General features: G+C 39.5%; 1 protein-coding gene across 9 annotated transcripts in view; it reads right to left on the bottom strand.

The window, feature by feature from the left end:
* Positions 1-4,153: 4,153 nt before the first annotated feature.
* The window catches only part of SDAD1 (SDA1 domain containing 1), a 28,302-nt gene continuing 7,134 nt past the window's right edge, over positions 4,154-25,321 (bottom strand). For 8 of the 9 annotated variants that reach the window (XM_081585248.1, XM_081585220.1, XM_081585241.1 and 5 more), the window contains 19 exons: positions 25,043-25,153; positions 23,544-23,615; positions 23,355-23,455; positions 22,157-22,214; positions 21,544-21,618; positions 20,026-20,127; positions 19,404-19,473; positions 17,926-18,029; positions 15,705-15,762; positions 14,449-14,507; positions 13,765-13,841; positions 12,408-12,505; positions 12,225-12,301; positions 11,401-11,530; positions 9,842-9,936; positions 9,560-9,750; positions 9,366-9,450; positions 8,428-8,589; positions 4,154-5,053 (listed from right to left, as the gene is read on the bottom strand). In XM_081585248.1, the coding sequence (XP_081441374.1) occupies positions 5,006-5,053; positions 8,428-8,589; positions 9,366-9,450; positions 9,560-9,750; positions 9,842-9,936; positions 11,401-11,530; positions 12,225-12,301; positions 12,408-12,505; positions 13,765-13,841; positions 14,449-14,507; positions 15,705-15,762; positions 17,926-18,029; positions 19,404-19,473; positions 20,026-20,127; positions 21,544-21,618; positions 22,157-22,214; positions 23,355-23,455; positions 23,544-23,615; positions 25,043-25,153 (1,773 nt within the window). In that variant the 3' untranslated portion in view covers positions 4,154-5,005. The remainder of the gene's footprint in view (positions 5,054-8,427; positions 8,590-9,365; positions 9,451-9,559; positions 9,751-9,841; positions 9,937-11,400; positions 11,531-12,224; positions 12,302-12,407; positions 12,506-13,764; positions 13,842-14,448; positions 14,508-15,704; positions 15,763-17,925; positions 18,030-19,403; positions 19,474-20,025; positions 20,128-21,543; positions 21,619-22,156; positions 22,215-23,354; positions 23,456-23,543; positions 23,616-25,042; positions 25,154-25,321) is intronic. The other variant, XM_081585196.1, reaches the window with a different exon arrangement.

Genomic DNA, 25,321 nt, shown 5'->3' with positions numbered 1-25,321 from the left:
GAGCCTGGTGGGTGCATGTCCAGACTTATTATGGGTTGGGGCCACATCCTTTTTTGACCCCCAAGAAGCCTTCCTGTGATAGTACAGGCAGGGAACTCTTCCTTGACCTCCGGAGTGGGCCGGCCCTTTCTCTCTCTACTCCAGCAGACCTCAGTTTTTGCCACTAGCTTTGTCCCTGGAGTGTCTGGGTGAGAACAAAGCTTGAATTTTACTTCACTTGACAAACACCAGATGTCCGGCCCAGGTGCCCGCCTATCTCTGACCTCAGTCTCAATCACTGGACCGCGGCGGAAGTCCCCAGAAAACAGTATTTTATTTTTTAAAAAATCTGTATATTTATTTATTTGGCTGTGCCAGGTCTTGATTATGGCATGTAGGATCTTTAAGTTATGGCATATGGGGTCGAGTTCCCTGACCAGGTTTGGAACCAGGGCCCTCTGCATTGAGAGTGCGGAGGCTCAGCCACTGGACTTCCAGGGAAGTCCCCATACTATTTTCATATGTATATTATATTTACAAAATAATAAGTTGTAAGAACCAGCATTACTTTATATGTCTTAAAGAGGAAATTGCTAACATTTAAACTACAACACGATGCTTTCTTATTAGATAAAAATGTGTATGTACTGAAAGAGTTCTATGTCTTGTCACAGACATTTAAACATCAAATACCTACTCTTGTACATGTTTGAAAAAGTGAAGCAGATTGGTTAACGTATTGCATAAGCTTCTTTGCATTCAAAATCAGACTCTGGAGAATCTCCCTTTGAGTTGACATCCTAGATGCCCATATTTTTCCATACGATACTTGTGCCATTAAGGACCTTGGTGGTACAGCATTTCTTGAGTTCTCCACTCAAAAGGTGGGCTTCCTAGGTGTTGGTAATATTGTTTCTTGATCTGGGTGCTGATATCCAGGGACGTATTCCATTTGTGTAAATTCATTGAGCTTGTTGTTGTTGTTCAGTTGCTTAGTTGTGTCCGACTCTTTGTGACCCCAGGGACTGCAGCATGCCAGGCCTCCCAGTCCTTCATCATCTCCTGGAGTTTGCCAAACTCATGTCCATTGAGCCTGTGATGCCATCCAACCATCATCCTCTGTCGTCCCCTTCTCCTCCTGCCTTCAGTCTTTCCCAGCATCAGGGTTTTTTCCAATGAGTTGGCTCTTTACATCAGGTGGGTGAAGTATTGGAGCGTCAGCATCAGTCCTTCCTATGAGTATTCAGGACTGAATTTGTTTAGGATGGACTGGTTGGATCTCCTTGCAGTCCAAGGAACTCTCAAGAGTCTTCTCCAACACCACAGTTCAAAAGCATCAATTCTTCAATGCTCAGCTTTCTTTATAGTCCAACTCTCACATCCATACATGACTACTGGAAAAACCATAGCTTTGACTGTACAGACCTCTGTTGGCAAAGTAATGTCTCTGCTTTGTAATATGCTGTCTAAGTTGGTCATAACTTTCCTTCCAAAGAGTAAGCACCTTTTAATTTCATGGCTGCAGTCACCATCTGAAGTGATTTTGGAGCCCCCCAAAAATAAAGTCAGCCACTGTTTCCCCATCTATTTGCCATGAAATGATGGGACCAGATGCCATGATCTTAGTTTTCTGAATGGTGAGTTTTAAGCCAGCTTTTTCACTCTCCTCTCCATTGATCAAGAAGCTCTTCAGTTCCTCTTTGCTTTCTGCCATAAGTGTGGTGTCAATCTGCATATTTGAGGTTATTGATATTTCTCCTGGCAATCCTGATTCCAGCTTGTGCTTCATCCAGCCCAGCATTTCTCATGATGTACTCTGCATATAAGTTAAATAAGCAGGGTGACAATATACAGCCTTGACGTACTCCTTTCCCGATTTGGAACCTGTCTGTTGTTCCATGTCCAGTTCTAACTGTTGCTTCATGACCTGGCTACAGATTTCTCAGGAGGCAGGTCAGGTGATCTGGTATTTCCATCTCTTTCAGAATTTTCCACAGTTTGTTGCGATCCACACAGTAAAGGCTTTGGCGTAGTCCGTAAAGCAGATGTTTTTCTGGAACTCTCTTGCTTTCTTGATGATCCAACGGATGTTGACAATTTGTTCTCTGGATCCTCTGCCTTTTCTAAATCTAGCTTGAACATCTGGAATTTCACGGTTCAGGTACTGTTGAAGCCTGGCTTGGAAAATTTTGAGCATTACTTTGCTAGCTATGAGATGAGTGCAATTGTGCGGTAGTTTGAGCATTCTTTGGCATTGCCTTTCTTTGGGATTGGAATGAAAACTGACATTTTCCAGGGGCCACTGCTGCTGAGTTTTCCAAATTTGCTGACATATTGAGTGCAGCACTTTCACAGCATCATCTTTTAGGATTTGAAATAGCTCAACTGGAATTCCATCACTTCACTAGCTTTGTTCGTAGTGATGCTTCCTAAGGGCCACTTGACTTCATATTCCAGGATGTCTGTTTCTAGGTGAGTGATCACACCATCGTGGTTATCTGTGTTGTGAAGATCTTTTTTTGTATAGTTCTGTGTATTCTTGCCACCTCTTATTAATATCTTGTTTCTGTTAAGTCCATACCATTTCTGTCCTTTATTGTGCCCATCTTTGCATGAAATGTTCCCTTGGTATCTCTAATTTTCTTGAAGAGATCTCTAGTCTTTCCCATTCCATTGTTTTCCTCTATTTCTTTGCATTGATCGCTGAGGAAGGCTTTCTTCTCTCTCCTTGCCATTCTTTGGAACTCTGGATTCAAATGGGTGTATCTTTCCTTTTCTCCAAAATCACTGCAGATGGTGATTGCTGCCATGAAATTAAAAGACACTTACTCCTTGGAAGGAAAGTTATGACCAACCTAGACAGCATATTAAAAAGCAGAGACATTCCTTTGTCAAGAAAGGTCCGTCTAGTCAAGGCTATGGTTTTTCCAGTAGTCATGTATGGATATGAGAGTTGGACTATAAAGAAAGCTGAGCACCGAAGAATTGATGCTTTTTTTTTTTATTATTAATTTATTTATTTTAGTTGGGGGCTAATTACTTTACAGAATTGATGCTTTTGAACTGTGGTGTTGGAGAAGACTCTTGAGAGTCCCTTGGACTGCAAGGAGATCCAACCAGTTCATCCTAAAGGAGATCAGTCCTGGGTGTTCATTGGAAGGTCTGATGTTGAAGCTGAAACTCCAATACTTTGGTCACCTGATGCAAAGAACTGACTCACTGGAAAAGACCCTGATGCTTGGAAAGATTGAAGGCAGGAGGAGAAGGGAACAACAGAGGATGAGATGGTTGGATGGCATCGCCAACTTGATGGACAGGAGTCTGAGCAAGCTCCAGGAGTTGGTGGACAGGGAAGCCTGGCGTGCTGCAGTCCATGGGGTTGCAAAGAGTCAGACATGACTGAACTGTACTGATACTATGGGATTAAAGAAATAAAAGTTAAGGCTGTAGCTTTTAAAGCCAGAAATTTAGCTGCCATACAAACTTCAGTTAAGAGTAGTAGAACAGAGGGGAGAATACAGAATGGACTCTGGCCTCTCGGCAGCTCAGAGAGGTAGAAAAGTCTAGGGGAAGGATGAAAGTACCCAGCATCATCACAATTCAAAGAGCAAAGCTACAGACCTTAGGCCATTTTGAATTTTATTTACTTCTTTCTCGAGCTAGACACATACACAGGGAGACAGTTGAAAAATGCAAAGAGGAAAGAGCAGTTTCAGGTCTGAAACATTCAAACATGCACTTCCTGTGAAACACTGAAGCTGCTGGGGGTTGACGGAGGGTTCCTTCCGCCAGGCCACTGCAAAGTAATCATTAATCATTCAGGTCTTTGTAACTAATCCCCAGTGGTATGGGGTGTCTTAAGAAAAGTCACAAAGTTTCATTGAAGTAACAGTGAAGATGAACTCGGAAAGTAAACAGAAGATGCTAGAAAAGGAATAAGAGAAGTGGTTTTACGAGCTGCTGAGTGGGCAGAAAATTGCCTTTTACTCTAGTTTGAAGCAATTTTTCCAACTACCACAATATTACCTAGGAAATTTGAGATAAAGGGCACCAAACTATTTCTAAATGCAGAAAGTTGCAAACAGCTGACCATGGCTCTCAGGGCCCTTGGAATCTACTCAAGTATGCCTAGGGGAGGGAGATAACACACACCACTCAGCACACAGAGTACCTATTTGACATTAGAAACCTTTTATTGAGACAAGGACAACAGAGGGCTAGAAATATTACAGGGTCAAGGAAGACTGAGGAAACTAATCTGATTTCTTTTTCCTCTATGGAAAACTGGGCAGCCCAAATAATGAACAGAAGTCACTCCGAGATTACTATTTATACTTAAGGCAATTTAAAAATGAGATCTTAGCCAAAAAGCCTATACCTGGCATTAAAAAAAAAAATCACATCTTTTGGATGGATGGACTAAAAAGGCTAAATTGTCTACTCAAAATCTGTACAGCAGGAACCTGTTTTCAGCAGGTAAGCCTATTTACAAGTAAGATCCTCTTACTCTTGTAACATTGTCCTGTTTTAAGAAAATATATAATACCCATCCTCTGCAGAGTTAGTCCATAAGGCCTCTGTGACTCCACAGAAGTATAAAACTGTCTCTACTATAGAACTATTTATACAGCAGTGTAAATACATATAAACACACTTGCCCCTTGCCCCATCCTACAAACAGGCTATAAATACCTTGAATGAGAAGTTATGGCTCATTCATTTTTATATCTTCAGTGACAATTAATAGGCACTCTCTCTCACTCTTTCTCTATACATGTGTATATAATTATTTTATTGCATGAAAACTAAATGAAAATGATTTTATACCACTACTATTTACATTTCAAACATTCCCACCATTACCCATCTCTAAAATAAGAACACCAAAAACTACCAAGTTTACTGTAGTTTTCACAACATAGTGCTTCTGCACTTTTTAATGTAAACAAATATTCTTAATTTGCAAGTTTTCAGAGTAATGACACAAATTTAGCATTCTCCTTGTAATGGAAGACTTGCTTGGAAGTTACTTCATTCTTTTTCTCTTTTTCAAGAGTGCATCTCGTAGCGCCAGCTGGAAGATAAAGAAAAAATGAGGTAAACATGATCTAGAGAAGAAGACCACTGGACCAATGTTCAAAGTGAACCTGTAAATAGCCTCATAAAGTTTTATAGTTCCCAAAAGAAAATAAATGGAATATTAAGTAAAAGGTTATGAAGAATAAACCTAAATTAAAAAAGAAGATAACCAAGGCCAATGTGTAGCTTTTAAGTTTGTGATGAATATTATTCCATTAATTCCCCAAGCACCCATCACCTTTTGAGTCCTAGAAACTTTAAAGCATTTTGAGGGGGTGGAAGTTGCCTGGCTCTACATCTACATATTCAAACTTTTTGAATTTTATGATTTTAAATTATTGATTTCTTGCCTTTAACTCAGGTCTGGGTCTTACTATGTCTGTGTAGACAGGCAGAATAACTGGGACACTTATGGTAGAAAAAAATTAACAACTTTCTTTCAACCTAAGTTGCATGGCTAAGAAGGTATTTCTGAGTTAGCCGTACATGTATTATTTTCATATCTATAAAGTCAGCTTAATTATAGTATCCGTTCATATTGTTATATATTGATAAAGTTCAAAACTGGAAAGCTGTGGAATAGTCATACATATGGTTAAGAACGATATATTAGCTAATAATATATCACCAATGCAATGGACACGAACTTGGGCAAACTTCAGGAGATGATGAGGGACAGAGAGGCCTGGTGTACTGCAGTCCATGGAGTCGTAAAGAGCTGGACACAACTGGGACCGGGCGACTGAACAACAATCAGCCAATAATGTTGTAACTCAGGTTACACGGATTTAATTCCACTCATTAAACTTTGTAGCAAAGCACAGGCTACTCTCACACAAATATCAGGTCCCTTCCTCGTTCACAGCCCACCATCTGAACACACTGCAAGGTCCTCTTCTCTTTCTCTTCTCATGTGATTTACCTTCCTTCTCTAGTCTCACCTCTTTTTGGAGATGCTCTATAACTGCACCATCCAATACAGCAGCCACTGGCTATACATGGCTGCTGGGCAATGAAGCATGGCTAGTCCAAATAGTCCCTGGTGGCTCAGTCGGTAAAGAATCCACCTTCAGTGCAGGAGACCCTGGTTTGATTCCTGGGTCGGGAAGATCCCTTGGAGAAGACATAGGCTACCCACTCCAGTATTCAGGGGCTTCCCTGGTGGCTCAGACAGTAAAGAATCCGCCTGCAATGTGGGAGACCTGGGTTTGATCCCTGGGTTGGGAAGATCCCCTGGAGGAGGGCACGGCAACCCACTCTAGAATTCTTGCCTGAAGAATGTCCATAGACAGAGGAGCCTGGTGGGCTACAGTCCAGGGGGTCGCAAAGAGTTGGACACGACTGAGCGACTGAGCACAGCACAGAGCACAAGTGTAAAACACACTGGGTTTCAAGGAGCTCAAAAACAAGAGTGTAAAATATCTCATTTAATAATTTTCATATTGATTATTGTGCTGGCCTAGAGAGAAGGACAGAATAGAGAAAATTAGGAACCTAGAGTCAAGCTTCATAATGAAGAGACCTTGAAGAAAATACAGGACGAGGAAACACACACAGAAGTTCTGATCATGGCAAGAAAATCGGAGGAGGAAAATGCATTCTTGAACCAATGTGTGCGCATGTCCAGTGAACTCTTAACTTCCTCTTAAAAATTTCTTGAAGACAAGTATTTTATACTTCCAGGGGTACTGATGGGAACACAAAGAGGCTTCTCTGTCATGCCAAAAAAAAGCAGCTAAAAATAGAGGAAGTGGGGAGGGGAACACTCCTAGCCAAGTGTAGCGAGGTTACAAATATCTCAAAATAAGGCAAGGCCTGCCAACTGCCAACTATTTCCTCAACTGTAAAATCGTACAAAGGGGAGGGAAGGATAAACTAATGGATTTAATCAATTCAACTATGAATTTAAATTGAATTGGGAAAATTCAATTTAAAATCTTTTAAAATTAATTAATTTTTGGCCGCACTGGGTTTTCATCGCTGAGTATGGACTTTCTCTAGTTGCTGTGAGCAGGGACCACTCGCTAGTTGTGGTGCACGGGCTTCTCATTGCAGGGGCTTCTTTTGTTGTGGAGCACGTTGTATAGCATGTGGGCTCAGGAGTTGTGGCACACGGGCTTAGTTGCTCCTCGGCAAATGTGATCTTCCTGGACCAGGGATTGAACCCCTGTCCCCAGCGCTGGCAGGTGGATTCTTAACCACTGGACCATCAGCAAAGTCCGAGACTATTTAAAATCTTTAATGGCATCTTTCACCTCAGTTTTTAACAACTTCTATTCAGAATGTTGTCATTTTATTACTTACACAATGCGGCCGAACAGTTGAGATCCAGAAAGTTTAAATAGATAGGTAGGCTTTAAGGGGTACCTTAATTTAGTTCATTCTGACTCGGTTCCCACACAGACAGCCCTGCCCTGGAGAGCTGGCTCTCACATTCAGGACTGGGAGGTTCGTAACTGGCTTGCAATTTAGGAATGCTGGTTCAGGATGTGGCACTAAGATTTACTTGACCTGATTTCCTACAGATTCTTCTGGGTACAATTAGATATATACTCTCGAATACTCCCAGTAGACAAGGATATAAAAAAAATCTGTTCTACTACAATAACAGGACTACTTGCCCAAGACAGAAAATAGATAAAATAAAATGCCAGAGGCCTGTAAGGGCACATAGAGGAAGGCCAATGCCGGGGACAGACTGTTTAGTCTGTACTGCTCTCCTGAAGCTGTTTCTGAAACACTGTTGTTGCTTAGTCGCTCAGTCATGTTCCACACTTGGTGACCCTGTGGACTGTAGTCTGCCAGGCTTCTCTGTCCATGGAATTTCCCAGGCAAGGATACTGGAGTGTGTTGTCATTTCCTTCTGCCGGGGATCTTCTTGACCCAGAGATCGAACATGCGTCTCCTGCATTGGCAGGTAGGTTCTTTACCACTGAACCATCTGGGAAACCCTTTCTGAGATATAACCACACATAATAATGCTTTTTGGAGAAAAGCACCAGGCATAAAACAAACACTCAAAAATTATTCTTCAGTTGAGTTTGATATTGTATTTCACAGATGCAACACCAAGAGACTCTTAGCATAGGAATGGACCTTAGCAATCATTTAGCCTAAACTCCTTTTATTTACAGAGGAGAAAAAAAATACCATTCAGCTGAGATTCACACAGCTGAATCTCAACCAAGTTAGGTATAGGATTTACATGCCCTGACTGCTCTCCACCTCTCCATGCTGTCTAAGAATGCAGCCCATTAATCCTGAGACACACATTACACAAGGTCTTAGAGGGCACAATTCCACTCAAACGTAGAGAAGTATCAGAACACCACCACCACTCTGCCTTGTCAAGCTTCAGGTTGAACTCACCTGCTTTTCTCGGAAGGAACGCTTATTTTTTGACCGGACATTATGACTGTACCGCATCATCATGAAGTTCTTCTGCTTTCTCTTCTCTTTATTGGTGGAACTGGAAAATGGATTCATTTTGGTTTTCTTCCTCACAAATTCTTTTCGGTCTGTTTTTCCAGCCTATTAGCACACATGCACAAAAAATACCACAGCAGGAGTTATCGTATCAACACACACGTCTCCTCTGTGGCAGCTCTACCGGAAGCCAAGGACACGAAGGTGGGTGGAACCCAGTCTCTGCTCCCTGGTGACAGTTCAGTCCAGGGGAGACATGACCGTGATGCACTGTAATGGGGCTGGGGAGCACAGTGGAACAGATGGCTTCCAAGAGGTCAGAGGAGCCTCTGAGAAAGGGAGACCTCGTGAGCTGTTCATTGCAGGGTGAAGGCCTTTCTGGTGAGGACAGGTGGGAAGGGTAGAGCATTTTAGGAAGTAGGAACAGTTTATGCACAGGTGTGGGGAAGAAAGAAGGGTTTTCCAACTTATCTAAAGAGGTGTCAGTACCAATGGAACAGAGGGTGATTGGAGAGCGTTTTGAATGGTGTCTGAAACAATAAAGGCAGAGAAAATGAAGCTGGAAAGGTAGGCAGGCTCCAACTGTCTCTGGCTTTTCTTTAATGACTATAAACATTCCACTGCTTTTCTCATAGCTTTGATAAATTGACTGAGCCTCCTTTAAACTGTGAAATGTCCTGGTGCCTTTCTGTGCTCCACAGCTTGTCCTGGACAGTGGTTACGTGGCTATCAAGTTGCTAAAACTCATCTAACTTCTCATCTATAGCTTCTATTCTATGTTAATTATAGGTTTTCTGTGCCTATACAAGTTTTGAGTCATATTTCACCTCACTGTATCTGCTGTCTGTTCAAAGAACCAGGCAATGACATGCCTCACTCACCATTGCAGTTGCTAGTCTTGTCTCCTTGTCAGACTTTGGCTTTTTATGAAGGCGTTCAATGTCCCGAAGAGAAAGTAACTCACCCCTGGGGTAAAGAAAAAAACCATAATATCAAACAAGGATGGAATTCCCTTTTCCTATAACTTTCATAATCACGTGAGTTCACTGAGGACCTGGCGCATGTGCTGTCTTACCTGCGCTCCTCATCACTGTCTATTTCGATGTATTTCCTCTTTTGGGCTTTCCCAGGGGCAGCGTCGAGCTCTTTCCTCATTTGGGCCATTCGGATTTTCTGGAAGTCTTCCTGACTTAACACTCGGCTAGTGCTGACGGCCGCCGCTTTGGCCTTCCGCTCCTCCAGGGGCATGCTGTTCAGTTTCTCGGACTTGAGAGAACACAACACAGGCTTAAACGGCCATTAGCTCTACTGAGAGCGTAGCCCCTCAACACTTGGAACAAGAACGTTTAGGACTTACGATCTCTTTCTGTTCTTCGTCGGAAGAATGGTGCACGTCAACCCATTCACCATCGGAACCTGCCTCGTCACTGAGACTGGCACTCTCCCAGCCATCTGCATGAAAAAGAGCACATCAGCACCCCCGCCCTCTGTTCAGGGCTCATGGTACACAGAGTAAATCAAGCAAAAGAAAACTTAGGTAATGAACCTCAAGTAGGTGCTCACTAAGAGTTGAGTAGTTTTATTGTTAAATAAGTCACATCAATTTAAGTAAGTCAAGGAATGGAGAGTAAGCACTGATTAAGCATCCACCATGAGCCAAAATCTGACAATCTTTCTCTGACTGTTGTGACTCAACAAAAGAGGAATAGATTCTCAAGTTACATAACCTGCCCCCGGCCAAAAAACTGTTAGAAATGCAGGCTATGCTGAAATTAGGAAAATCATGTGACTCCAGAGCCCGTGTTGCTTCCACAAAACCAATCATGTCCATCAAAACTGTACCTGTATATTTACAGTGACTGCATATGAGTTATTTAACTTTTCTAAGCATACTTAAATGTTTGAGAAATTAGTTAGAAACAAATCATTCAGGGAACCAAGGCAGAAAATTCTGGTTGTGCAAGAACCTTGTAGACATCTCATTAAAAAGGTATCAGAGTTCCTAATGGAGCTACCACAGAGGGTTTCAAAGTCAAGGACATCTGCAGTTCTCTCAGTGGACACCCACATTCCGTAAACAGTGTTCCAGCTCTTGGGCATGGCACACCACCACTCACGAGAAGGCCCCAACTCTATCTCCAGTCTCACAGCTTTCTGTGCATCGCCTTGTATCCTACATTCTAAAAGTTTCCTAAATCCTTTGCCTGGAAAGTCTCCACTATTCTACAATTGCTCATTCAGCATTCAAAGTATGACTCATGGCTCACCATTTCCTTGAAGCTTTTATTGAACCTCTGAGGCATACCTGACCTCTCTCCAGCCCTTATACCTGACTTTAATCATAAATCCTGTTAATGCTTTATTAGCTGTTTATGAAAAATTCTCAAGGACAGGAACCATCTCATTCATCTTTGCTTTGACAGTGGCTGGCTCATAGCTAATGTTTACGAAAGTTTTGTTGAAATAATGAACAAACAGGAAGAAGACAGGACTCTACTAACCAATGCAATAAATGCTAACCTTGGAAATCAGAACGGGGTTCCTCAAGCATTCCTCAACAAGTTCAACAAGTATTCTCCTTCAATGGGAGAATTGCTAGAGACTGTGATCCTATTTTTTCTAGGCAATAACAACAACAAAAACCCATTATCTTTCCCAAGTATCAATTAGCATGCCCTTGATAAAGGGCAGCCAATCTGAAGGACACAAAAAGGCATTTCCTACACTAGAATGTCAGTTCCCTCAGAGCAGGAACCACACCCATCAACGCCCATCAATACCTGCAATGCCCCCAGCAGTAGTCATTACTCAGTTAACATCACCTGAATGAATGTCCAAACACTATAAAGATTTCAAGGTCAAAACAGATATAGCAGGAGTGATTCTGTCCTGAATAATGGTGCAGTAAAGACAAACCTTCATCGCCTTCAGCATTTTCTTCTTCATTTTCAACTTCCAGAATTTCTGCTCCTGGAATGTAATCTTTAGCATCCAGTTCTCCATATTCTTGCACTCTTGCTTCTATGGAGGCTTCTGTAGGTTTACCCTAAAGGAAAGGAACTAGTTTTTTGCTTAGACAGCAAAACATCATTCATGAAAAGGATTCTCTAGGATTATGAACTCAGGAGAATCTCAAAAATGGAAGCAAATGAACGACAAAAACAGTTCACCAATGTCTTGGGTCAAAGTAAATTCCCTCTCAAAACTTTGCCCACTGTTTTCTTGCTTTCTTCTGAACTACCCCAGGAAACTTTGATTCTTAAGTCTCGAGATCTCTGCTTCTGTTACATACATACATCTCATTTCCTCCCACCTCAGTAGAGGCAGTATCTGGTTAAGGACAGCCTGTTCAATGCTGTCATCAGCTACAGATCTGAAAAGGTCTGTAAGACTCATTCAGTATCAAAGAGCATATACCAACTATAAAATAGTTAAGGAATAGTATTCAACTTTATTCTGAGTTTAAAGAATAAAACTACGTGTATCACCAACACTCTGAACGGAAGCATCAGAAATGTGCTCAGTTGCGCCCGACTCTTTGCAACCCCATCTAGTCCAGCCCTGATGGCCTGACTGTAGCCCCCCAGGCTCCTCTGTCCATGGGATTTCCCAGGCAAGAATACTGGAGTGGGCTGCCATTTCCTATTCCAAGCACCAGAAATAGTCAAACTCAAATTGTGGGAAATTACTCTCACTTTCTGAGACCAAATCCTTGATCAACATATGTACATTTCACCTACCCGGAATTTTTTTTGTAACATCTGAGGATTCAGTGTTCGGAAGAGCTGAATCAAAGTTCTAGCAGACATCATCACATCTGGAAAATAACAGCTTTAACTAGAAACTTCAGAGCAAAGAGTCTACTGAGACAAAAATGAGATACTCTATACTCCTTCATCTACTGAAAATAACATAGCACTTACTCTTATCTTTGTGTGTTTTATACTGAGCCAGGTCTTGCAGAAGTTCCTCAGTCATGGCTAGAGGACATCGAGCTGTTATCTCTTTTATAGCATTGATTCTAAAAAAGGAAAAAATGAAATTCACAAGGAATATAAAGTTGGTTTTATAGGGCTGAGGTCTCTAAAACTGCAGCATGGTGGAATGTGGGAGTGGGCAGCCTCAGAAGGGTTTGTTTCCACAGAGTTTACTGCTATTTCCTCTATTAGAAGAATAAGCAACAGTGTCACCTCTAAAATACAGGCATGCCTTGGACATAGTGCAGATCTGGTTCCAGAACAATGCAATAAAGCAAGTCACACATTTTTTTGGCTTCCCAGTATATATAAAAGTTATGTTTCAATATATTGCAGTTTATTAAATGTGCAACAGCATTATGTCTAAGAAAAAAATGTACATACCCTTAATTAAAACATATTTTACTGATAAAAATGCTAACCTTCATCTGAGCCTTCAGTGAGGCATAATCTTTACACTGGTGGATTACCAAAACGTTACACAGAGACACGGAGTGAGCAAATGCTGTTGGAAAGATGTCGCCATTAGACATGCCCCACACAAAGTTGCCACAGACCTTCAATGTGTAAAGCAAAGGGCAATAAAAGGAGGTGGGCTTGTATATGTTGGCAGCATTTATTCGCCAACTCTAGGGGAAACTGCATTAGGTCAAGTAAAAGTCTTTCTTCTTTTTTTAAGTTGGAGGATAACTGCTTTACAATGTTTTGTTGGTTTCTACCGTACATCAACACGAATCAGTCATAATTACATATACATCCCGTCCCCTCCCCCATTCCACCCAAAAAGTTAGTCTTTAGGGCTGTTATCTCCCAGCAATGTATTCCAAGTGAGATAAAAAGCAGCTGTTCAGCATACTGCTTAGTCATCAGGACAGATTGGACATCCTAAACCAGTGCTCACACTCACTAAGTGTTTTTAAATTAATCAAAAAGGTCATTGAACTGCTTTGGGGTTAAAGAATCATTTAATAATGAATCATTTATTCCAGAGAAGACAGGAATTCAGGGTAGCAGAGAGGGAAAAAATATTTAGATTGCACACAAGCATTCATTTGAAACAGTAAAAAGCTAGTTAAAAAACAAAATGTTGATTAGAAGGACAGAAACCTTTTCTCTGGCTCAAAATTCTAAGCAATAAATTAAAAAATTACCAAGAGAAGAAGAAAAAATACTGAGAAGGCTGAAGTATATTTTAAGTTTTTCTCAGAGGGCACATTTTAGCTGAAATTTCACATCTTGGTAATGGAAACCAAAGCCAGTAGGTGAAAACCACAGCCACTGCCTCCAACCATGTTCTACATACCCTACTGTCATGACTTCTCCAGAGTTCTTGTCAGTAACAAAATTGTTGGCCACAGTCATGAGCAATGACTGGATGATCTGAATGGGATGGAAAGAAAGGATATGAATATTGGTAACATGTCTCCACCTACTCAAACGCTTGATAATGAAGGGACAATAGACTATCACAGTGGAAAAACAGCCCTCCACCTTCAGTTTGGGAGGTGGAAGGATCAAGACTGAGGAAGACAGAAAAATACTTTGGGTTTCAGCTGTCTTCTTGGCTATTCTGAGATTAAATCTGGCTCTCCTTTAATATAAATTTTCAACACTGGTTAAAAATTTGCTTTGACCCAGGTTTATCCAACACTATTTTAATCAAAGAAAGGAACTACCAGCTTTGAAAAATAATCACTATATAAATTCACTGATATTCTTGCCTTCTCCAGGATAAAATTTGGTCACTAAACAAAACAAGAATTCTCAACAACTGGTTCAAAACAAACTTTAGTTTCTATGGTAAAATGTTCTAATTTCTGTAAGTAAATTTCTCTATATAAGTCTCCTTAAGAGCTAGTGTCTCTTCTACTCAGTTTAAGAAGGCGGGGAGAACAGTAATCTCTGTGGGAAAAGCCACCATGATATACTCAGTGGCACTCTACATACTCACTAGATCCTGACAGAAGTAAAGTTTAAGAGTGCTCACCTCTGGGGGTACTAAGTGATGAGACGCTTGTGCAGCAAACAGAAGGATCTTCGTTACTTCTAACAATGTAAGAGATCAGAAAGGCCACGGTCAGTCAGTTTACAGCCCTGTCTCAGGACCACGGCAAACATGGTGAGCACACACACCAGCTTTAGTGCTACTGCTGATTACTCCGCCTGGAACACCCAACTCTCAGATGTCTGCATGGCTCACTGCCTTGCTTCCTGTTCAACTGCTGCCTCATCAAAATGTCTCTCCTGACCACATAACCCAAACAGAACCCACCCTGGCACCTTTCTATTCTCCTTACCTGCTTCCTTTTTTCTCAAAATACTTATCTTCACCTGGACATATTATATACAACACTCTGTAGGTCTCCCTCTAGAATGTAAGCTCTATGAAGGTAAGAGCAATACTTTATGTTCACTGATGTCTAATGCAGTGCTCAGACTAGAAATCACTAAATAAATGAAAAAATATAAACATACACATATATACACACTCTCTCTTTAAAGAAGCAGTACATAAAAAGAATCTGCCTGCAATGCAGGGCACCCGGGTTTGATTCCTCGGTCAGGAAGATCCCCTGAAGAAGGAAATGGCAATCCACTCCAGTATTCTTGCCTGGAGAATCCCATGGACAGATGGCTACAGTCCATGGGGTTGCAAGAATTGGACACGACTTACAGACTAAACCATCCATATATAAAGAACGAGGCCTTTGGCAAATGAAGGAAGGGATCTTGGTCTTTTTTCTTTCTATACCTCATACGACTGAAGTGAAGATGAAACGAGATGACTACACGTGAATCACTTAGCACAGCATTTGGCTCATGCTGAATGTTCAGTAAATGTTCACTTCTTTCCTACTTTGGTTCAAGTTCAAGGGCAAAAACAACCATTACTTTCTGCTTGCTTTTATGTTGTTTTTTTTCCCCCAAACTTTAAACTTTTTATTTTGTATTGAGGTATAGCCTATTAACAATGTTGATGTTTTTAATTAAGAATAAAAATAAGGGCAATGAAAGCAGTAAGACAAACCCTGGTATCTATTACCAAGTTACAGTAAATAGTCAAAAGTCTTTTTAAGAATCTCCCATAGGGTATGGTATTACAAAAAGACTTGCTTTGAGAAACCAAATATTTTAGTGTTCCCCCACCCCCAAATAACTGTAATTCCAGAACAAAAGACTCTGAAATGGTTATTCTAACCCCAAGGCCACCAAAGGAACACAGCAAGTAAGTAGAAGTCTTACCTCTTTGGTGAGGCTGTAGAAACCTCTGCATAAAGGGGTAGAAGTTAAAGAGAAAAAGCTGTGGAGAAAAGAATGCACAAACTTAATATATAAACTCTGCTGAGCTGCAGAGTTTCACTGCTCCATGATGTAATTATATCACCAAGCTTAACTAACTGGGAATCATTTTTTTTACTTTCATTTTTTTTCCCCCTCAACAAGTATGAGTGATCCAGGATGTTTCAATGCACTGTATTAACCAAGGAAAGGAAGGCTATGTTCCTATCCTCATTATGTCAAGGCAGAAAGTGTACAGAGAATAAACCAAGGAAGGAAAGGCAGTCAAAGTGCAACATTCTACTTTTAAATTGGTGTGGCTATAGAAGCAATTTTTTAGTCTTCAAAGGTAATAGTAATTCAAACCTGAATAGCACCTAGTGTAATCTGATCACCAAAAAATCTGATCACCCACAGTCTAGTTTTGTTATTGGATACCAATCGAACCACACTGGAGAAATTACTCCGAGCTCCACCTAGATGTGGGCTCCAAAATCACTGCAGATGGTGACTACAGCCGCGAAATTAAAAGACACTTACTCCTTGGAAGGAAAGTTATGACCAACCTAGACAGCATATTGAAAAACAGAGACATTACTTTGCCAACAAAGGTCCATCTAGCCAAGGCTATGGTTTTTCCAGTAGTCATGTATGGATGTGAGAGTTGGACTATAAAGAAAGTTGAGCGCTGAAGAACTGATGATTTTGAACTGTGGTGTTTAGAGAAGACTCTTGAGAGTTCCTTGGACTGCAAGGAGATCCAATCAGTCTATCCTAAAGGAGATCAGTCCTGAATATTCATTGGAAGGACTGATGTTGAAGATGAAACTCCAATACTTATTTGAAAAGCCCCTGATGCTGGGAAAGATTGAAGGTGGGAGGAGAAGGGTATGACAGAGGATGAGATGGTTGGATGGCATCACCGACTCAATGGACTGAGTTTGAGTAAACTCTGGGAGTTGGTGATGGACAGGGAGGCCTGGCATGCTGCAGTCCATGGGGTCACAAAGAGTTGGACACAACTGAGTGACTGAATTGAACTGAACTACCTAGACGAAAGTGATGAGGATCCAGTTATTAAAGCAACTGTAATCTTTAACTTCAAGAAGTAAAACTTTGGAGATGGCCTAGTCTTTTTCAAAGCTCATCACATGAGAATAAATTTTTTTTTCTATTTTAATCACAGAGCAAAAGTAGGACCAGAAAACTAAATGGCAAGACTTGCGTTTGATATAGAGATGGATGTTTAGTTGCAGTCAGTTGTGAAGCTCCAGTTTTCATTTCCATCAAATCAGACTTCAATTACAAATCACTTTTGCTTTTCTATTAGCTCAAATTCAGGTGTGACTTGAAATTACTGCACAAATGTAACAAGAATTGATTGGATGATCCTGCTTTAGAACTGTAGCCCATGGAGAAAAAGCAATTTATTCTTAAAATGTTAAATTTTTCTTTTAGAAATTGAATAAGTATATTCACTCATATCTACTTTCATTTTTATCTTGGTATTTGTCTATACTGCATGATATTCAATAAAGAAGCCTGTTTTACTTTTTGTTTTTTGAAGAAAGCAACATATTCAATGACAATCAGATCAGAACTAGTCACAAGAGCAAAATGACAGGAACAACCTCAATGGTCATTTCTTCATGGCCTGAATTTTTGGGAATTCCTCCTTTTCTATAAAGGCAGATAGTCTGAGTATGTTTGAGGTTTCCATATGTATACACAACATACATACATTATACCACCAAAGAGTTCCTGCAATCTAATTTAATATTAAATGAATAATCAGAGAATTCAGCTTTGTTAAGTGAGTAAGCTGGAAGTCAGGAAAGCTATGAAGGGGTAAATGGTGAAACATAGTAACAGTTGGTAAAAATATGTGGACTATGTTGGCTCAGAAAAAAGTATAAGTGAAACAAAGGTAAATAAAGGGAAGTAAAAAAAAAGAACAAAACTGTCTATAAACTAAATACATGTACAATTCAACATTCATATTTACTGATAAGAAAAAGTGACAAAAACAGCTGTTGTCTAGTGAAAGATTTTATCCTTTTGTAAACTATACAGGTTGAAATGGTATGCGAGGATAAAATTAAGCCACTGCTCTACCTTAGTGTCCTTTTACCAAGAATAATTCTACTTCTAATGCTCATCAAGAGAAACACAACGCAATTCAAACCTCGTGAATTCCCACCAATCTGGAGATGAGGTTCATGAGCATCATCTTCACTTCAAACCTCTCCTTGGAGCTCTCCAGCTGCTTCAGTAGCTTTTCTGCAAAATCTGGAAAGAAGAAAATAATCAGAGACATATACTGTGGGGCTATGGTCTGCACGATATTATCCAACAAGTGTAGAGAAAAGTGGTGGTTTGATCACTGACTCTAGTGTGACTGTGCCTGAAATCACTCTGCAGAACCAGGATGGTAAAAACAGTGACAGGACAGATGAAAAGACTACACACAAGCAAATATACCTTCGATGGTGCCCAAAGTTAAGTGTTAAGGCAAAGATTTTTAGCATCAACATCAAGTGAGTTATTGACAAATACTCTAAGACCTTGCTTCTTAAAGTGTGGTCTGCAGACCACCCGCAGCTGTCCACCGTGTAGCTTATTACAAATACTGAAACTCAGGACCTACCCCCAGACCTACTGGAAATCAGAATCTGTACTTTAATAGGATCCCACAGTGGTCTGTATATGCCTTAAAGTTTGAGGAACACTGACCGAGAGGAAGGGTCAGTAAACAGGAGTACAGAAAGCATTTAAAAGCCCCATTGCCAGGGGAAGGATAGATTTGGAGTTTGGGATTGACATGTAAAACACACTGCTATGTTTAAAAGAGATAACCAACAGGGATCTACTCTAAAACAAACAAAACAACAACCCCATTGCCCAGTGATACCCCATATCAATTAATCAGTCTCTGGGAATAACAGGACCTAAGTACCAGTATCGGAGAAGGCAATGGCACCCCACTCCAGTACTCTTGCCTGGAAAATCCCATGGACGGAGGAGCCTGGTAGGCTACAGTCCATGGGGTCGCTAAGAGTCGGACGACTGAGCGACTTCACTTTCACTTTTCCCTTTCATGCACTGGAGAAGGAAATGGCAACCCACTCCAGTATTCTTGCCTGGAGAATCCCAGGGACGGCGGAGCCTGGTGGGCTGCCGTCTATGGGGTCGCACAGAGTCGGACATGACTGAAGCGACTTAGCAGCAGCAGCAGCAGCAAGTACCAGTATAGTATCATAAAATTCCCCAACTGATTCCATGTGCAATCTAGTTTGAGAACTAGTGTTCTAGAACAGGTTTCCCAAATTTTAGGTTTCCACCCACCGGTTTTAAAACAAAACAAAGGGAATAACAAGAGATTGTTAATTTTTCATTTGGTCAAGTACAATGTCTTACTATTACTGCATTATGAAAGACATGAATTGCGAAGAGAGCTGTTCCCCCACATTTTGCTTATTTTGCTGTGGGCTGGGAATCACCGCTTTAGAACATAATTCTCTAGGCCACAACCAACAGGCAACAATTTAGCATTTATTGTCTATTAAGTACCAGGGATTTTATATTCTCTGATAACCTGGAAGTTAGGAAGCTAAATAGGCAGATAAAGCCAACAAGGAACTTGGGAGGTCATAATTGTAGTACCTTGGGGATCATGAATCAAGTGAATAGCTGAAAAGTTAAACACCTCTGGCTTTTTCTTCTTTTTATGTTTCTGAAAGAAAGGGAGAGGAAAATATTTATATTCTGAATTATAGTGAAGAGGCCCTAGGCTGTTACCAAGTCTATCACACTATTTAAAAAGAAAAAAAAAAAACTTTGTTCCAAAAACCCTTCTTTCAACTGGAAGAACTAAAGGTGGTTTAAGTCTTCTAAGAGTCAACTTGGGAATGTTCCAGCTATTAGCACCTGTGAGACTTATAGGGATTTGGAAATATAAACATTAAAAAACAAACTAGGGCCAAATTAATGACTTCAAATAATCACTACAAAATAAAAGATTTACTTCATTTGTGTTCTGTTCTGAGAAGACACGATCAAAACAAATAAAAATGGATTTAATCAAATTAATTTATTCAAGTCACAGACTTTGCTAGAGCCGAGAACAATTATTCATCTAAAAAAATCAGGGTTTAAAAATTCATCACACATTTCTAAGTCTTTAACAAAAATGCTACTTTATTTCAAATGCCTAAAAGCTTTTGCTAAAGACCACATATTCTGCGTTTTAACGAATCCCATCTCCTTTCCTAGGTATGAGTCTCACCGTGAGGACTTTCATAGCCTTTTCCAACTTTTTCTTGTTTTTAGAGCTTTTCTTCCCAGTGGCATACTGCACAAGCAGGTCTCTTGCTGTTGGTCCTTCATCCTGAAGAAAAAACTACTTTGTAAAACCATAAACAAGCAAAATCTGCATAAGAGCAGAGAATAACCCTTTCAGTCACTTCTTTGTGTTTGTACTCTTTGCATGAAGCTATTAAAAATGAACACAACTTTAAAAATTCAATAAAATACTTGCCCATGTGCAGAAACAGGCACATACGAAGGTTTCCATTATAGCACTAACTTGTGTTTCTGCTTTGAGTTTTTATTGAAGTATAATAAATAGACAGAAGGCAACTATGTTTTTATTTGAAGGAAAAAAACCAAAACCTGGAAACAAGTGCTTATCAATAGGGAAATGCTTAATCTACACTACATTCATTTCATATTATGAAACGTTATGTGGAGGTTAAAATACTGAGATACATCTATACGTACAAGTAGACCATCCAAATGCACTGATACATCTATCTATCTATATATACGTCATCACAAAGAAAACATGGTACAAAATAAAATATATTGTTTATATATATTTTAAAAACAGACTACACACATAAGACAATATGTATACATGTCCACATATAAATGCATGAGAAACGAAATGGTTATCTATGAAAAAGGAGGTGGGAAAGAAATAAGAAAGGATTGAGAAAACTTTTATTTTATCTATAATATATGAAATGTTTTATAGTAGGAATGTATTGTTCATAACATTATTTAATAAAATAATAACAAAACAAATTACAAGATGTTATTTCATATTCCAGTATTATTACCAAAATGCAAAAATGAGAAGGGACTTTATTTAGAATTTCTTTTTCATCTTAATAAAAGTATTTTTAACAGAGAAAATTTCATGACATCATAAATCCTGATTCTTCCTTTTAAAGATGCTATACCTACCACCCAGGGCTTCCCTGGTGGCGCTAATGGTAAAGAACCTGCTTGCCAATGCAGAAGATATAAGAGATGCGAGTTGGATCCCTGGGTCGGGAAGATCCACTGAAGGAGGGCATGGCAACCCACTCCAGTAGTCTTGCCCGGAGAATCCCATGGACAGGGGAGCCTGGCGGGCTATAGTCTTTAGGGTCACCGAGTTGGACATGACTGAAGAGACTTAGAACACACACACACACATACGACTTCCTTTCTCCACTCTATAAACTTCCATGATGTTTAACCTCAAAAATACATTGGCAGTAATTTTTATTCTAGGTTTAAACAGTGAGATATAGGTATAGCTTTAGAAAGAACAAGATTGAATGAATCCAAGTTTTATTAGTTATTTAACCAATCTTACTGGATGGGACAAAATCTAAATACAACAAAATCTCAGCATGGCAGAACTCAATAAAGGATAAAGGTAGCATGTAAGTTTCTAACTTTAACAATCTACTTTGAGAACAATAATAAAATCTGATAAACTGTACAGTTTAAAAGTATCTGTGGTTAAACTAACCTCAGACTCTGAGTCACTGTCTTGTTTCTCCTCTTCATCTTTCCCAAGGAAGAACGTCAAAGCAGCAACTAATATCTAAAGAACAGTTCAGACAAAGTCAATTACTCATCCCAGCTTACAACAAAGAATAAATACTCTGTCTGTATTTTATACACGCATATGAACTAGGATCTGAAGGGGAAAAAAAAAAGAAAAGAGTGGTAGGATTTGGGCTCATCCTTCTTAGACAGGCTCTACATAGTTGTTACCCTCAAGCAGCAAGTCAAGAACTTCTACATCCCCCATAAGAAAAGTGGTATTATAGCCCTTCTAACAGAAAGTCAAACATACCCTTAAATTTCTTTCAGCTTTGTCCAAGCCCAATAAAAGAACAGTTAAGAATTATAGGGGAAAACATAAATGCTAAGGCTATCGTTTAATAGAGAGCATTTTAAAAACTCTTAATTTTGTTTGTTCTAGAGCACAGATAAACCAGGGGAGCAGTCTGAGCACAGGATAGACAGTGTGTCTGCACACCAGCGCTCCCTTGCACACCCACTCCTCTTCTTCACCTTCCAGCTAGAGAAGGGACTACCTACCAATGGTACCTTCACACAGCCCTGCAGGAGCTCACCTTGGTGACCTTAGAGAAACAGGCTGTTGTGATCACATTGACAGTTTTGGCATTGTTCCTGGGGAAAGATAATTGAGTGTTTTAAAGTAAATTTTCATTCTACTGTACTTGACAGCATAGACAATGGGACAAAATAAATAATAAATACTTCTAACATGTTAAAATTCATTGTTTGTACTATTTCAAAAAGTCGTGGGTTGCTAAATAGCCAACTATAGGCGAACACTTCTAGCCCAGTTCAATTCTAGCACAGTCTTGTGTCAGAAAGCTATGCAGACATTAAAAGGTGGGTTTTTTTGAAGGATTTTAAATGACACATAAACCCTACTCAAGATAAATTGAGGGGAAAAATTAAAAAAACTACAATACAGCAAAATTCCAACCATACTTCAACATTCATATTAATGAGAAGACAAGAGGAATTATCATATTAACTGTGATTATCTCTTTGTGACCCTACGGACCTTATCCCGCCAAGCTCCTCTGTCCATGGGATTTTCCAAGCAAGAATACTAGAATGGGTTGCCATTTCCTTCTCCAGGGGATCTTCCCAACCAAGGGATTGAACCCACGTCTCTTTGTCTCTGGCATTAGCAGGGGGGTTCTTTACTACTAGCGTCACATGGAAAGCATACAGGTGGTAGGACTACCAATAAATTAAGAAAAAACAAACAAAAAACCCAACTTTCCAGCTTTTTTGCTGCAACAAATATCACTTTTATACCTTTTTAAAAATTAGTGAATAAGAAAAGCAGAAGACATGAATTGGGGGCACTGTACAAACAAGCTGAAGCTTATTTAAGTATAGAGAATAAATTGAATTGAAAATCTTCACAGAGGCAGAGTGGTAAGAGCCTAGACTTCAGAGTTAGACAGATCAGTGTTTGAATTTCAACTCTACCTTTTATTAGCTACTACAGCTCGCGAACCTACAGGTCTCATTACCTGTAGGATGGGAATAATCCCAGATAAGCTACATTACACTGTCTTGCAGATTGAACAGGGCAAGTGCTCAAGAAATGGTAGCCAGTGTTATTATTAGTCATTTGGATTGCTTCTGTATTTTTACTTCCAACTTAATCTATATCAGTGATATATTAAAGAGCTCAAAATCAAGAAAAATATTTGTGTATATGTTCTTTGGTAATTACAGACGTATACAAGCCTATTTCTCAAAAGATAAGTACATATATATTACCAGATGTTTCTTCTGTAGAGTTCAATCATGACATCCAAAGATATTTTGGCTGCAGTTGCATTGCTATCTCTTAACATGGTATACATGAAATTCTGCAATACCTGAAGGAAAAGTGGAGAAAGAAGGCTTAATATATTGCACAATACTGCAGTACAATGCTGCAAACAGAGAAAACAAAAGGGTACTTACTACATTCACTTTATTGTTCTTATGTTTTGCATTTATATTCTTGATATCAGTCACAATATGAGTGTATAAAGTCTGTGGAAAAGAAACAAAAATGTGCACGTTAACCGACATTTCTCATCTCACTATATTTGGAGAGAAATACAAATGTACAAGAGGATTCAGCTTACCCGTTTTTCATTCTATCACAAAAGAGACCCAAAACAAACAAAACAAAAAAAGCAGCTAAAAGAAAGATACCCTCAGAAGGTTAAATATAGTTACATGACCAACAAATCCACTCCTGGTTTAATTCCCAAGAGATATGAAAATATATTTCCAATGTTCACACAAATATTCATAGTAGCATTATTCCTAACAGCCAGAAAGTGAAAACAACGTAAATGTTCATTAACTGATGAGTGAATAAACAAAATGTGGTATAACCAGACAATGAAACATTATTTGGCAACAAAAAGGAATGAGGTGCTGACACAAGCTACAACATGGAGGTACTTTGAAACATTATGCTAAGTGAAAGAAGCCAGTCACAAAAAAATCACACATTATATGATTCCATTTATAAGAAATATGCAGAGTAGGCAAATCTATAGAGACCAAAAGTACACTGGTGGTTGCCTAGGGCTGGGATAGATGGGAGGATGGGAGTAACTGCTAATGGGAATGAGGTTTCCTTTAAGGAGGTTATGAATGTTCTAAAATTGACTGTGGTGATGGTTGCAAAACTCTGTGAATGTACTAAACACCAAAGAATTGTACACTTTAAATGGAGGAACTCTATGTGAATTATATAATCTCAATAAAATCGTTATCTTTTTTTTAAACGGGAAAGTTACTCCCCTAAACGCATGCAAATATCATTGGTACCCAAAATATGGACCACTTTTATTCCACAAGTTAGATCAAGAAGTATAATTGCTAAAATCAAATGAATACAGCCTCTTAACACTTTGAAAAAAAAAAAATTAAGTTAATGAATGTAAACTTTAGTTTCTCTTTCTGAAAAATCTTTCACAAACCTTCAGCTCCTGGTCTTACTTTTATATAAAGTCACAGGGAAATATAAATGACAAAAAAGGTCAGTTTTAGCTGGTCAGTACAGTACAGCGGAAAAGGGACTGGGTTCTGGAGCCAGGCTGCCTGGCTTTATGCTCCTGCAGGAGCTGTGTGACCCTGGGCACATTACTCTCTCTCTCTCTGCCTCAAATTTTTCATCTGTGAAATAATAACAGTAATAAGCCCTATCTCATAGCACTTTGTGAGTAAAAAAATATGTAAAATGCTCTGAAAATGGTAACCCAGCAAAAAGTAAACAATGAACATTAGCTATTACCACTATATTGCCCTGTATACAATGCTCAATTTTTTCCTATTAAAATTATTTCTTAGCTGTTTCTAATAATACAAAGCCTTAAGAATTCAAGAGACTCCAAACTCTGTAAGTTTTATGTCACTTCAAGGAAAAATGACATATGGGGGTAGGGAGTGATTTTGTTCTTTACCTTTCGAAGAAGCTTATCATGGCAACGTAGAAGTTCAAAGAAGAGTTCCAGCAAACTTGATGGATGGATGAGGTTCTTATTTCTCAGCAAGATCAAAGCTTTGCAAAATGTCTCAAGAAGGAAGAAAAAACATACTATAAGACAATGATAAAGATGACAAAATGGAGGAGGAACACCCCCAAACTGCTTAATATCTTCTACTAACTAGCTGTTATTCCAGGCATTGAAACAGAACAGAAAGTCTCTGCCCTTGTGGATCTTACACTGGGGGTGGAGCAG

The sequence above is a fragment of the Giraffa tippelskirchi genome, chromosome 1 (assembly GCF_054371585.1).
Source record: "Giraffa tippelskirchi isolate mGirTip1 chromosome 1, T2T-mGirTip1v1.2.pri, whole genome shotgun sequence".
In the NCBI taxonomy this organism is placed as follows: domain Eukaryota; kingdom Metazoa; phylum Chordata; class Mammalia; order Artiodactyla; family Giraffidae; genus Giraffa; species Giraffa tippelskirchi.
Note: the sequence above shows the minus strand (reverse complement) of the source record. Positions and strands in the feature narration are given on the sequence as shown.